At 40.9% G+C, this 14,654-nt stretch overlaps 1 protein-coding gene across 1 annotated transcript in view; it reads left to right on the forward strand.

Annotated features, from left to right (window-relative positions):
• SORCS1 (sortilin related VPS10 domain containing receptor 1) overlaps positions 1–14,654 on the forward strand; it is a 258,603-nt gene that overhangs the window by 212,383 nt on the left and 31,566 nt on the right. The window contains exons 15-18 of the mRNA XM_041461224.1: positions 282–399; positions 2,134–2,264; positions 9,940–10,053; positions 10,995–11,166. Coding sequence (XP_041317158.1) covers positions 282–399; positions 2,134–2,264; positions 9,940–10,053; positions 10,995–11,166 — 535 coding nt within the window. The remainder of the gene's footprint in view (positions 1–281; positions 400–2,133; positions 2,265–9,939; positions 10,054–10,994; positions 11,167–14,654) is intronic.

A 14,654-nucleotide genomic window follows, 5' to 3' on the forward strand; every position in this document is an offset into this window, starting at 1 on the left:
GCCACACATCAAATCTTCTCTTGACTCTTCAAGTTGAGTAATTTTAAATGTTGTCATTAGTGGAAGGGTCTTAGTGAACAGAATGAATGCTCCATGCAATTTTGCAGTTTCTAATAGGGTTATAGATATTCAGCAGGCTAAATTTCACTTTGTCAGTCCAGTGAAAATGAGCAGGACTCTCACTCTTAAAGCAATTGATCTCTGTTGGAAATTGTGGTGACTGTACCTCTGTAACTACCAGACTTCCTTTTACTGTGTGTTCTTCCTGCTGCCTTCTGCAGTGTGTTTGGACACTTCAGCCACCGCTCAGAGTGGCAGCTGGTGAAAGTAGACTACAAGTCCATCTTTGATCGGAGATGTGAGGAAGAGGACTACAGGCCTTGGCAGCTCCACAGCCAGGTGAGAAGTGAGGATGCTGGGATGTGACCTGAAGTAGCTAATGGTCCTACAGTTCAGGATCAGCACAATCCCCTATCTCCTCCTAACAGTTTGGTGTCAGCTCCCCCCTTACTGCGTGGGTCTGTTCTGTTGCACTGGTGTGTTGGCCTCACATTGAGACTCTCTGATCCCTGAAGGATGAGCAGCTGCATTTTGGGTGTCATCCTGCACGCAGACAATTACCTCAGACTTATGCAGACTTGAAACAATACAACAACAGCAGAAGAACTGCCACTGAGGCCTGAACTCCTTCACTCTTACACATCCCACCCAATTTCCCCATCCTTACCTCTTTTCTCTCCTTCACTATTCTCTGCCCTCAGAGCCAGTGTCTTAAGACCATTCTAGTTGTTTTGCATTTGTTTCTCCATTTCTGGCCCTCTTAGCCTCATTTCTTGCTCACTTGGTTTCATTCCTGTTCTGTGTCTCTCTGCTGTGGGAGTTGGGCACTTTAATCCCCAATTCACTGGCCCCCATGCCCTGCCCTGTGCAGCCTGGGTGCAGCTGCTGCATCACTCTCTGAACCATGGAATTCATGCCCAGCAAGGTGAGCTGCTCTGTGCAGTGCCTGCACCTGCCTCGGGGCACCTTCCCAGCTCTGCCAAGACACAACAGCCCATGTTTCATCAGGTTAGAATAAAATATGGCCCAAATTCTGTGGTTATATAAACACCACAGGCTCCACTGAAGTCTAGAGCAAAGCACACATTTATATCATCAAAGAGTGTCTTTCTGTATATATCTTGCTGGGCAAGAATTTAATAATGAATATGAAATGAAAGTAGCTTGACTAAGACTAGCTGCATACACAAAGCACAACTCTACACTAAAAATACCAGTTATTACTTAGATCTTTAGATGCTGAAAATCAGTACAGCTTCCTTGAAATTCAAGGAAGGATAGCATTTTAGACCAGTTGCTATTCAGGCCCTTCTGTTTCATGCCATCAAATTATCAAATCAAAGCCATGAAAAAATTTTCCACAACAATTTTAACAGCATAAAAGGTAATAAGTGAGACTCCACTGTATTTTGTTCTTTGCTTTCTTGTGCTTGCATAAGCAAAAATACCAGGGATTTTGCAGTATTTCTTTGAGAATATTGGCTTTGGAGCTTACAAAACTATTTTTAGGAAGGCTTCTGTGTACTCTTGCCTTTTGAATTCCTTTCCACTGAGATTGCAAGGCTGAGCCTTGTTCCCTAGATAAAAATGTTAAGCAGGGTGCTGAAGATGGGAAGTTTTAGCATGTGCATAACAAGTCAAACCCTCTAAAACCAAACTCATCCATGGGAAGTATTTACATAAACACACATTACAAGTTTCTGCTGAATGAAAATATTCCCAAAGCGGTCATACCAAAAAAATAAACCTGCTGTGTGCCTCAGATTGCAGAGGAATCAGACCATGTTTTCAGTTGCTGTGAAATGGGCCTGTATCAAATGTTTATGGGCTTTGGAACAAATTTGGAACTGAGTAAGATATATAAGTAATCTCAGATAGTTTCTTAGTGTGTATTGGAGAAGTTGATTTAGTTTCAGTGAGAGCTCCAGTAGCTTTAATTAACTCTGGTGTGCTGAGGTGGCATTTGGCTCCCCATCCTCTTCTCTTGAGTAACACATTGCACAGGCTTGGAAACACCAGGTGACACAAATAGCCTGGTGGGTGTCAAAGAAGTGTTTCTGGTTTTGTTTCCAGGGAGAAGCCTGCATCATGGGAGCAAAAAGGATCTACAGGAAGCGCAAGTCAGAGAAGAAATGCATGCAAGGGAAATATGCTGGGGCTATGACCTCGGAGCCCTGCGTGTGCACAGAGGCAGACTTTGACTGGTGAGCAATGGGCAGAAGGACTGGGTGCTCTCACACAGCACCACGGGGCTCCTTAGAGAGGCTGCAGGCTTGCAGAGAGCAGAAACTAATAAATGTGTAGGTATTGAAATGGGCTGCTCCCTGATCGTGCAGGTGTTTTAAAAGAAGGAAAGGTGGAATAGGTAAATCTGTAATCTCCTGAGACTCCCACAAAATCAGTGCTGAGCAGACCATTGTCCAGGTCACAGCTCTGTACACCAGTAAGACAACAGGTCAGTTTAGCACATCTAACCTTAGCAGGGAACAAAGGTGGCTGAGAGTAGTCTGAAGACATATAACAGCATGGTGTAAAAAATGAAATAAATTCTTAACACATACACCCATATGGGTATATGAGTAAATGTATGCATATAAAAAGTATGCCTTCAGCTTCTAGAAACAGGTATCTAGGAAATGAATTCCTGGGTAATTTGTTGCATCTGGACCATCATATCTGACAGTATCCAGCAGACATTGCCTTCATGATTTGAGTTAATCTCCCTCTGAAGCCTTTTCTTCTCTGATGTTTGCTATGGGAAATAGAGTCCATTGGTGAGTTATGCATGGCGTGATAAAATCTTCAGCTGCTGGTTTCATTTCAGTATTACTGCTGACTCACAGCAATTTGCACAAAAAAGGCAGGGAACCACATTATTGAAATCTCTTTCTTACCTTTTTTCTCCAAGTCTGCCAGTTCCTTAGTATCTTGGATGAGAGAAATGTTGGCTGCTTGGCAGTGCTGATAAACTCCCTTTGTGCCTCACCCACCCAGATCTATGTCATGTTACTAATTAAACCCAGAATCTGCTCTGTGAATCCTGAAAATATTTTATCCCATCAATATTTTATATGGAAGTTTATAGCGTTTCCCTTCTCACGCCTACATAAACATAGAATATTTCTTCTGTATAAAATCACAGAATCACAGGAGGCTTTTATATTGTGTCCAAAAAAAGTCCATTGTCTTGCTCCAAACAATAAAAATTATGAACATATTTTGGCACAGATTCTGTCAATCTGGTTACTTTTTCCCTCATATTCCATTTAGTTCTTTTCTAGGGAGAAAATCTGTGTATAGTTCATCATTTAGGTGTCCAAAGCTCCTAGATTTCAATCATTTAGTATTTCTCTAGTAATATAAAAAGGATAAGAGCCAAACCAAAAACCCCAAACCATCATTAAAAGAAGGAAATTCCCTGAAGACTTTGACTCTTTTATGGGGCATGCAGTACAATGCTGAGCCAACCTCATGGCCTTATAAAATAGTTGATGCAACTGATTCACAGTCAGTCCCTTAGTGTTTAAATCCCTGGCACTTGTAAGGGACAAACATACCTGAAACTTCTGATAAAAATGTGCTTTCCTTCCAGCCCTTCTCTCTGAGAATGAATATATTTATTTCATTAAAATTGACTTTGTGGCTTGCCACTATAAAACTTTGCTGCTAGGTACAGAACAAAAGTACCACAGTGACATTTGCTGGTGGAAACATGCTTTTATTTCTTTAATGTTCACCTCAAGGAAACTTTCTCCAAAGACTCTGCTGGGCTGTGGGAGAATCTCTGAGAGAAAGCTTGGATGATTAGGCAAGTACAACAGGCACTCACAGTTCGCATGCATGAGCAAGACTCCTCAAATCTGTTTCAAGAGGCAGAATTAGGACCTTTCTGACCAAGAAGGACCTTTCTTCTTCTCATGGAATCAGTTTTGGTTTAGACCAGATTTTTTGGTCCCCTCCAGTTCTCCCTGAGCTCAAGTTATTCCTACAGTCCTCAGATTTCTGCGTTATCCATTTCAGTTTCCTTCCCTACTGCCTCTGATGAGAAACGATTGAAATATTGCTTTAAGCTTCCATTTCAGAAACATTTGCCAGCAATACTCATTAGGAGCATAATTTTATGTAGATGTGCCAGAGCAGGACAGAAAAGGAGAAAAGAAAATGTCGAGAACAAAAGCAATTCTGTCTGCTAAGAAAGGCAAAGCTGCTGCTGCCCCACTGTAACTTCCAGTGCCTGCCTTGTTGAACTCTGCACGAGGCTTCACTGCCAATTCACCCTGCAGAAGTTGGAGGAAGTCAGGGAATGAATTCTTGCTGTGGAAGGGTGCCCTCTGTGGAGTTCTTTCCTTTTCAGGAAAAAAACCCAACATTTTCATCATCCTCACTCATGGCATTTCAGTACTTTTGAATGATTTTTTTTTTTTTTTATTTTTTGCTGGGCAGGGCTCTTAATTGAAGGAGATTGAAAGGGACATGTATTCCCCAGATAGGGAGAAGCTCCTTACCTGCCCACACTTGATTTTTGGATCTTGGAATAAGTTGGACAGCTTTTTATATTGTCAGTGGATACAGAACCCATGTTTATATACAGAGTTGAAGAAAACAACAGTCGCTGTCATTGTGCTGTCATTGCTGTTTAAACACTAAATTTGTATGGAGAAAATTTTATCATCTAAGCTTGTCAGAGATTGGAGTAAAAAAAATTTATCTCTCTGGTCAGGTTAAGTGAGAACAAGTGTTATTGCTGTTAATCCTGCAAGTCATTTTTTATCAGTTCAGGGGAAAAATACCAGGTATAAAAGACAAAGATTTTCTAAGGTGTTTTTTTATTTTAGCTTGTAATATCACAGAACTCCAGATTAATTTCAAATCTGTTTGCAGCCCATTGGTATTCCTTTCTCGGCGAAAAGGGCACATTTGTTTGTTGTTTTGCTCAGCAACAAAACCGAGTGACATTAGCAGCGACTGTGGTTCCTCCAGCCTTGGAAGGAGACCGTTCTGCCAGCAGAGAGCTGTTACTTATCCCGGGCTGGGCCGGGCTGAGCCGTTCCCTGGCTCTCCGTGCAGGGAATGATGCTCGCAGCCAGAGGGCAACAGCGCTTCAGGAATGGGGACGCTGGATGCGCTGGAGCCCTCGGCAAGGCTGTCCTAGCAACGGCCTGGAATAGAGAATCTCCTTCTTCCTTTAATTGATTTGGGTAAATGGATGGCACCGTTACTTGGGTGTTATTAAAGCATTAATTTACCCGGTTTCCTCACGTTGTGTTCCTTCCTGCCGCCTGAGCATTATTGCAGCGATATCTCTGCAGCAGAAACAGCTCCTCGACACAGATGGAAACCTTTGGTGCTGTTCATCCTTCAGCCACCTGTCTCCCAGGTCCTTTAATAGGAACTTTGAGTGGAGTGTCTCACTGTCAGTCCTCCCTCTGAGCCCGCTGTCGTTAGTACTGACAGCTTCTTGTGTCAATATTCCCATACCTCACACCTTCATGGGAAGTGTGAGCCTGTTGATGCTGGTGCTGGTGGGTTTGGGTAGCCAGAGAGGCACAAAGGTGCCTTGGTACAACTGGGAATCAGGTCTGCTTATTTATTTCACAGATGATGTCAGCAAGGATCTCTCTGGCTTTTTTTATATTCTCTGGCACTTAAATTACAGCCCTGCCTGCTGGGGTGAGTTCCTGTGCTAAAACATCAGAGTTCTGCATCAGGAGAAACTGTTCTGACAAAGCCCAGGGAGGCAGAGGACAGACTCTGAGTGTGGTTAGATTCTGCTGGCTTTGTTTGTCACCAACCATCAGTGCAGGTTGTGCAGGTGCCAGCTCTGAAATACACCTACATTTGCACCCTTCGGTTCTGGGCTTGGTTAGCTAACAAATAGTAATTTAGAATGAATTTTTAGTTCATTTTGAGTGCTTGTGGAAAATGCAGATTCGCTATGCAAAATCTACAGTGCATCTCTGCATCTTTAAGGTCCTGGATACCTACTGGGCATGGATTTACTGGAATGGTTCTGGGGATTTTAGGTTCCATATTAACATAAGCTGGTATAGCTCAACTCCAAATACTGCAATGCAATTATAATCGTACACCTTTGTAGATCCACAGTTCAGACTGTAGCTGAATCCATCCTTCTCTGAGTTAAATCCCATGTTAGGTCCTGTAGAACTGGGAAACAAGCACAGCTCCCCTTTAATACACATCTACAATTGAATCATGGTTAAATATTAGAAAATGGTATTAAGTGAATAAAAAGCTAGTGAGACTTTTCCAGTGCTGTGGCCACAGTTATTTGTTCCCACCAGGGCTTTTGGAAACTGCAGAAAAAAATGTGACTCTTTTCAGAGATAGCTCAATTCCATTCCATTTAATGTCCAAAATGTTTGGAGCATGCAAAAACACAAGGAGCATTGTCAGCTTCTGGCATAGCTGACCTTAAGGTGAAGCTGTTAATCTTAAGGAATTTCTTTGATTACATGCTAAGTCATATATTGATTTTTAGAAGCTATGAACATGGCAATCACTCATCTGAATTAACTGGTTATTTCTATATCTTAGGGCAGTAGGATTTTAATTATTTCATGTGAATTAACAGTTCTTCCAAACAGTATGTTTGTCAGGTCTCTTTTCAAATTACAAATTTCCTTAGGGGATTTCTTTTCTTTGATTATTACCTATGGTGAAAATGACGTTAGATAAAGGAATTTATCATGAGCATTGAGCAGAGATACAAAATGTCTGGAATGAATTTGTATCTAATTACAGAAAAGAACTTGCAGTTCTACTTGACTAAGATAAATAGGATTCCAGTTTAAACCAGTAAAAGGGTAAAACCATAATCAATGAGAGCCACAAGACAGGCTGCTTCATACTGATAAAGCAATCCCTGATGGCAAACGCTCCATTCCTTTGTAGGAGATACATTATCTGTGTCACCCGAGTTCTTTTCAGGCAGGCACAAAATATCATCAATATATGCAAATTCCAATTCCCAGTTCCCAGGCAATGACTCGGGGAGCTGATTGCAGGCTGAGGCTGATGCCTTCCCCATCTCCAGACTTTGCTGTACTGGCTCGTGCTATGGACATCCAATTGATGGTAATGCTTCTTGATTGCTACAAAGCCTGTTGTGCCAAATTGTAGGCAGCAATTTGTTGTCAGCATCAGTGTTCTGCGTGCACCAGCCTGTAGCCAAGGAATTCATTAGATTCCAAGACTGCGGAGGTGAACGGGTGGCTGCTGCATCTGTGGAGGGATATGGAGCAGCAATTCATGTCATTTGCTGGGATGATATTTCTGTAGGGCCTTAATGAGCCAGATGATTTGCAAGCCTGAAAACAACACTGTGAAACTTCTGTGCTTATAACTATTTCTGCTGTGGAAAATCCTAGGATTTCTTTCTCTTGACTTTGAGAAATATGATCCAAGTAATCTGAATTAGCTAAGTCCAGCTTGGCTTGCCCAGATTTACAGGTAGGAATAGGAACCAAAATAGTAGCTTGAATCTAGACATGTGCATAGTAAGAAAGTCCAGACTGCTGCATCAAATTGGATTGTGAGTACTGATCCCCTCCGAGGCAGATTTCACTGTATTAGTTTGTTTTGTTTTCACCGGATTACAGAACACTGTCTGAGTGTACAATGTTACAGCTTTTTAATTAGAGTCACACACGATAACTTAGGAATACAGTGCTGCAGAGTGTTTACAAATGAATTACAAAAATACAGGAGTCCCATTTGTATGTAAATATTTGTTTTCTCCAAGCAAATCAGAATGGTGTTATTCTTCATTACAAAGTGTATTCTGCAGCTATAGTGTTCTTACTCCAACAAGGATGATTATAGAAGCACATGGCAGTGGAGAATTGGCTGGCTGATGCTTCCAAAGCAATTAAGCAGCACTGAGTTGGAACCATCTGAGTAAATAGATTGATGAAAATTCAGTCAAAAAAAATGAGGAAAAGACCGTTTAGGTCATCTACTGTATTGCTGTTTCCTAAAGTATGTTCTCAATTACTTGTTGTAGATATCCCAAGCACCACAGCTGCCAAAATGTTCCTTTGGAACAGTTGTGCAGTCCAATATGTGTTTAGGAGTTTTCTCAAGGATAAGCAGCATTAATTTCCTTTTGCTAATGTAATCTTTTTAATATTGCCATTTTAAGTTTGCCTCAAAACACTTTTTTTCTTTATTCAGAAGAAAAATGTTGAAGCAGAAGTAAAATGTGGTGACTGAATTATTTTCGATGTCTTTTCTTGATAACCACTACAAAAACCTTAACGAAGATAAATCAAAATATTGTCTCCTTTTTTTCTTCTTTGTCTTATATCTTAGACCAGTACCAAGCTTCTTAACATTGTTTACTAGTCACTCACTAAATTTTAATTTTAAGGTACTTGAACAAAGTCGTCATTAAGTTAAACACTCTACTTGTTGTTAATATTTTTCTATAAATATCTCTCTTGATGATCTGGTAGGTCTCACCCTGATGGCTGCCTTGTGGCAGCTCTGGGAGGAGCTGGAGCAGGGGCTTCACTAACTCTGATCAGGTTGTTGGGCATTCATCCATCTCCTGTTTTTCTCTCTGCTTCTTTACATACAATGTACAAATATGAGCCCTTAATCACATAATCTAACACTTCCCTACTCCTCTTCTCTTAGAAAATCAGGCTACTTGGTAGCAAGGCATTAAAGTTAATAAGTAAAAAAATATGTTGCAGAAAAGTGCCATTTTAAGATCAAGGACTGTGTTGCAACTGGAATATTGGAATGGAGTTGGTGGACTCTGTATAGCAGTTCTCTTAAACAACATCCCATTACTGCCCCATTGTGAACTATGGAGAAGGCTTAGTAAAAGGAATAAGAATGATTATCCAACCCAGCAGTCCTCATTACTCAATGGCTGGAAAGTAAACCCACATGTGAATGGAATACTGATTAAAGACGTTTTCTGTTAGCTGGATTTTTTTTTTTTTTCCTGCAATAACATTTTTTATAGAGTCTTTGTTTATTTGGAATCAGGAACAATTTGAAATGTTTTTAGTGAAACCAAAGCAAATTTAGTGATAGCTAAGCTCAAATTGTGACAAAAGATTAAAGTTTGACTTGTTTCTAACATGTGATTTTTGGTAGCATTTCCTCTTCCAAACAAAAAGAGAATTGAAGATCACAGAATTCTTTCCCATTACCAAATATGCTGTTAATGTCTTCAGGCAAGAGCTCTCTCAGGGCTGTAAATTTTTCTCTGCATCCTGTGTGATATCGTTTCCAAATGCAATTGGCTTTTTAGCCCTTCAGTTTTCTAAGACATGACTGAGACAGTGGTGATTTAACTTAGCTTAGATTTCTGGGTTTTGGAGTTTTTTTTTGAGCAGGAAGGGTTGTGGGGATTTTGGTGGTTTTTTTTTTTTTTTTTTTTTTTTTTTTTTTTTTTTTTTTTTTTTGGTTTTTTTTTTTTTTTTTTTTTTTTTGGTTTGAGTTTGGTTTGTTTTGGTTTTTGGGGTTTTTTTGGATTTTTTGTTTGTTTAGTTGGTTGGTTTTGGGTTGTTTGGTTTGGTTTGGTTTCAGTTTTTTTATTTGAATCTAGATTTTATCCTGAGAGGTACTGTTAGTCTGTGGAGAGAGAGCAATTGATGCAATACTCATAAACTACCTGCTCTGGTTCTTCTTTTTTATACTGGGATTTATGCAAGGTAACTGCCCCAATTTAAAAAGCTGAAGTGGAATGAAAAATCTGTTCTGTCAGTAAAAATAAAATCAGAAATCCTAGTAAACAGACAGAGGAAAATCAAAGCTTGCATTAACCATAGAGAGCATGAGCTAATAATACCGTGTTTGTTCTTTTGTGGTTTTATGTGATGGTTTATTTTAATGTCACCACAGTGATTATGGATATGAACGCCACAGCAATGGCCAGTGTTTACCAGCATTTTGGTATAACCCATCCTCCTTGTCAAAAGACTGCAGCCTTGGACAGAGTTACCTCAACAGCACTGGGTAAGTGGCTCACCAGGCTTTACTTAGATAGAGCACCCATATGGATTCAACCCAATGAGAACTGCAGATTCCACCCATGGAGATGTGTCAGAGCTGGCTGAACACCTTCATCACCGCCTTTTTTGGGTTGCACATCTGTCATCTCCATCAGGTATGGCCCAGGCTTTTCTCTGGAAGATGATGCCTTAAAAAAACTTGAGGGGAGACTGTAAGGTCAAATCATTAATGTTTCTGGAAAGGCTCCCCTTAAAATCCTGTGAGATCAGGTGAGGCAGAGACACTGGAAGATAAATTTGTGGAGAGAGATGAAAGTGATGTATGTGTGAAGTGAAGTAATAGATGGGCAGCCAGCCCAAATGCTGACTGTTCTTTGGTCCTCTTGGAAGTCAATGGAAGATGTGGTTTAAGTTAAGATTCTGGCAGACTTCATATATGATGTGAGTGATTAAAGCAAACAAAGAAACCCAAGCTGTGTTTGGGGGGTTTGTACACTGAAAGATGGACAGAATTTGCTTTTCGCTTCAATTCTTATTGTTCTAGCCTTTGAGGGTTACATTTTTAGAGACACTTAACTCACAACTAATACAAAGTGGAGCACGTGAGAAAAGTTGTTAAACTTTGCCCAACAGTGTAATAATTGAATACAATGCCATACTGTATGTGTATATGATTTATTTATAACTTTATAGTTGTTTAACTCATATCATTTTATGGTACCTTACATGGTATCAGAAAATGGGAATACTGCCAGATGCCATTAAGAACAATATGAGCTACTGGTGTGTTGGGCACACGAGGAATTCTTGGCTGACTCAAATACTGAAATACATTCAGGAATCTTTGTTTCCTAGCAATCTCCTTAGTCTAAAGGCACCTTTTCCCAGTGAACCCTGCAGTGCTCCTTGTCAGCACCTGGCAGGGGTTTCCCTGTCCCGTTGCAGGTACCGGAAGGTTGTTTCCAACAACTGCACGGACGGGGTGCGGGAGAGGTACACGGCCAAGCCCCAGCAGTGCCCGGGCAAACCTCCCCAGGGCCTCCGCATCGTCACGGCCGACGGCCGGCTCACGGCCCAGCAGGGCCACAACGTCACCTTCCTGGTGCAGCTGGAGGAGGTAGGCTCTGTGGGACACTCACCCCGGGTCCGTCTGAGTGGGACTCACGCCAGGAGGCGTTTGCAAAGAGGTGAAGCAATATATATACAGGGTGGTATAAAGTCAGTCACGGCCAGGAGGTAGCTGGGTGGAGTTTGCTGCAAAATGTATGGAGATGAAAGAGCTGTCATTGTGGTGCCCAGGGTAATGTCTGGAAGAAGTTGATAAAAACTGGGAATTGGTTTAATTTGGGAATTTCACAGGAGAGCTGAAGAGTGTGAGTTTGAATTCTGATCCCCCATCCTTAATTATGCTTTTTGCTTCCTGCTGTTTTTTGAAACTGAATTTCCATATTTGTTTTCCACTGGCTTTAAACCAAAGATGACAAATAGTACAGATGCAGCTGCGTCCCCATTGCACAAGTTGGTACATATTATTTAGGCATTTATGGGTGAAATTTCAAGATGTCCTCAGCAGGATTAAGTCCGAAATTCATTGTTAGTGTGAAGCTGATTCAGGCTCTGATCTGTGTTTTTATTATATCTGTAACTTAAGTTGGTATTTCATTGTTCTGCTCCCTCCATTCCTGAATCCACAGAAAAAAGTATTTAAATCTTTTCACCTCTTTTTTCTTTTTAGCACTTCTCTATCTGTGTTTGATTGCTGGTGCACAAGCAAGAACATTCACGAAGTAGCAGTTTTCTCTTTTTCCCTAATCTAATTTGATTTCTTTAAACTTCTACCCCTTTTCCTCTCTTACTGGCCAATAAATCCTAAAACAAGTATGCTTTAACACCAAGGGACAATGTACATCCCTTCTTAGTGAAGGAATGTACATCCCTTTTTCGTGAGGGACAATGTACATCCCTTTTTAGTTTAGAGTATAATTTAGAGTATTCAAGGAAATTACTTCTGACCCTCTCCATAGTAAATGTCATCTCTGAGGAAAGAATTTTTTTTTTACATCTCTGTTATTGATGCTTTCCCCAGCAAACTGGTGTCCTGATTTGTAAAGGCAATACCATATGATAAATCATATCTAACCCAAAGCAGTTTTTGACCTGAATGTTTATTTTCTCCAAAATATCGTCACTTATTTCAGTACTGACAGTCATACAGCATTGCTACTGTGGTGCTGTAATAACAGTGTGAGCATACATCTGGTTAAATTATTGATTTCTGCCTTTTAAAGATGGAAAAGGTCCAAAACAAGAGTCAGTCTCTGGGCTTAAAAAAAAAAAAAAAAAAGAGTTAAAAAAGTGCACTTTCCATCACCTTCCTCTACTGAGCAAAGTTTTAAAACAGACTGGGAGAAGCAGATGGATAATCTGAATAGTCAGTCACAAACTATCAAAGAGTTATGCCAATAGTCAAAGGGAGAGACAATCACCCACAGTGTGGGAAACACAGGACAAATGTCCTGCTCTTTCCTCTGTGAGTGCTTCAGCTCACATATCGTGTAAGAGAACCCTGAGCACTCTGTCATTCAGGGAGCTGCTGTGCATTGTTCTGTCTGTTTTGTTCATTCTGATCTTTCCTGGCAGCTCTGCTTCAGTGTGCACCAGAGTCTGGAAGCAGCACCTTCTCCAGTATGAGATGGTGCCTCTCTCATGCTGGGTGTCAAGGAGTACAGAGCAGATGTTTTGATGAGTGAGTGAGTTAGTTCTGAGGAGATCTAAAGGGAGCTCTTCTTCCAGTGGATCTGATAAGGAAGAGGTTAGGAATTGCTCTGAGGGCTGAAGCAGTATTGATCAGCCTCCAGCCTTTCCAATTACTCTCCCTGTTAGATGAATCTTGGCCTTCTGCTCCTAGATTTATCAACTTAAAGAGCAACCAACAAAACCTTTGGGCAAATTTTACTCAGTCTGACAATGACTTTGTGTGAGTGTTGCAACAAAAAAATATATAACAAACAGGAATATTTGCCCAGTTATGTGCAAACTATAGGGCAATAAAATGTAGTTGAAGCAGCAAAACTCTGTGTAGACTTAAACCATTTACCAATTTAACTGTTTCAGTGACAGAAAACCTCACTCATTAGAAAAGTTAAACAACCCATCAAAAGACCAAGCATCCTTTTATAAAATGGATATTGATATCACAGCATAATTGAGGTTGAAAAGAATCTCTGTAGATTGTTTAATCCCACCCCACTTCTCAAAGGGAAGTAAGTTCCTTTCCCTTGCATACAAGGCAGAGGTATCACAAGACAAGAACTTGCCAATTTCTATTTAGTTCTACCCTGCACAGGTGTAAAGCAGAGTACAATCCAGGATGATCAGTATCCAAAAAATCTGTACCACTCCATCTTAACTGAAGGCAAGGCATCAGGAAAGCTTAAAAGGGCTGGATATGTCACCTTGCACATCTTTTCCTACAACAGTGAAAAATGTGTGTCCTATTGAACCCTTTCCCCCTGGAGTGGTGGGCAGTATTTTAGAGTGCTACACCCTGGTGGGGACTCCTCCTTTAGTGTGAGTGACAGCTGATATCTTTAAGGGTGTGAAAAGGCAAGGGCCTTTCCTTTTGCATCTTAACATTTCCTGTATCCCTCTGAGACAGTTTGTTTGAAGCCTTCAAATCTGCAGAGCTGTTTCATACACTGCAGCCTCCCAGCTTTCTTTTTACATGCCCATGTTCCACTTGATCTGCAGGAAAGGGGGAAAAAAAATAGAGAAGCTGTCGAGCCAAGATACAAGAATCTGTTTGAGACTTGTACTCCTGTTATCTTTCTAGGGCTTTCTACTCCATCTAGGAATCCACCTGGGTTTGAAAAGAGGAACAAACTACAGAAGCAGGTTCACTGGAGGCCCTGAAAATTCACTGTGTCTCTGTAGTGGAGCAGATTGCTACGAGGGCAGGGAGAGACAAATGGCAGCAGTAAAAAGCTGATGTTTTCACTCAGGTGTGGGATTCAGGGGCAGGAACCAAAGCACAGTGGTTCCTTGTAGAGCCTGGTTGTGCCTGTAGTGATGCTGAGAGCCACGACTGTGCGTTCTGACAAAAACACAATGTGAGCAAAAGATGCCTCAAGAGAAGCAAGGACAAGGCATTCAGAAGTGTTCTGCTATTGAAGAAGACACAAAAGAAAATCATCACTGAAGTCTGTGCAAGTGGAGGGAGGGCAGGAACCAAACCCAGGAACACACTGAGCATTGCTGATTTTTGAGAGCTGGGATTCTGGCCCAGTTTCTCTAACTCTGACTCACAGACATTTTCCTGTGAAGCATTTATATCTGGCAGCATATAAATAACATTAAAAGCAAACCCAACCAACAGGTCATATTTAAATAATCTGAAGATGATTTAAAGAATTCTTTCAAAAGTGATCTAAGTCACCTGTCACCTTTTAGAATTTCTGTATGACTTCCTCTAAAGCACTTGCAAGGTCACCTTGCACTTATTATTTATGGTCCCGTTATTGGAAAGGTTTGGCCAAGTAATTTGTCCAATTAATCTGGGTGTAATCGTCATGGGTTTTTTAGTGGGTGACAATAGCCAGGAATCAT

This window comes from Pyrgilauda ruficollis, unplaced genomic scaffold (genome assembly GCF_017590135.1).
Source record: "Pyrgilauda ruficollis isolate IOZ18807 unplaced genomic scaffold, ASM1759013v1 scaffold15, whole genome shotgun sequence".
NCBI classification, from domain to species: domain Eukaryota; kingdom Metazoa; phylum Chordata; class Aves; order Passeriformes; family Passeridae; genus Pyrgilauda; species Pyrgilauda ruficollis.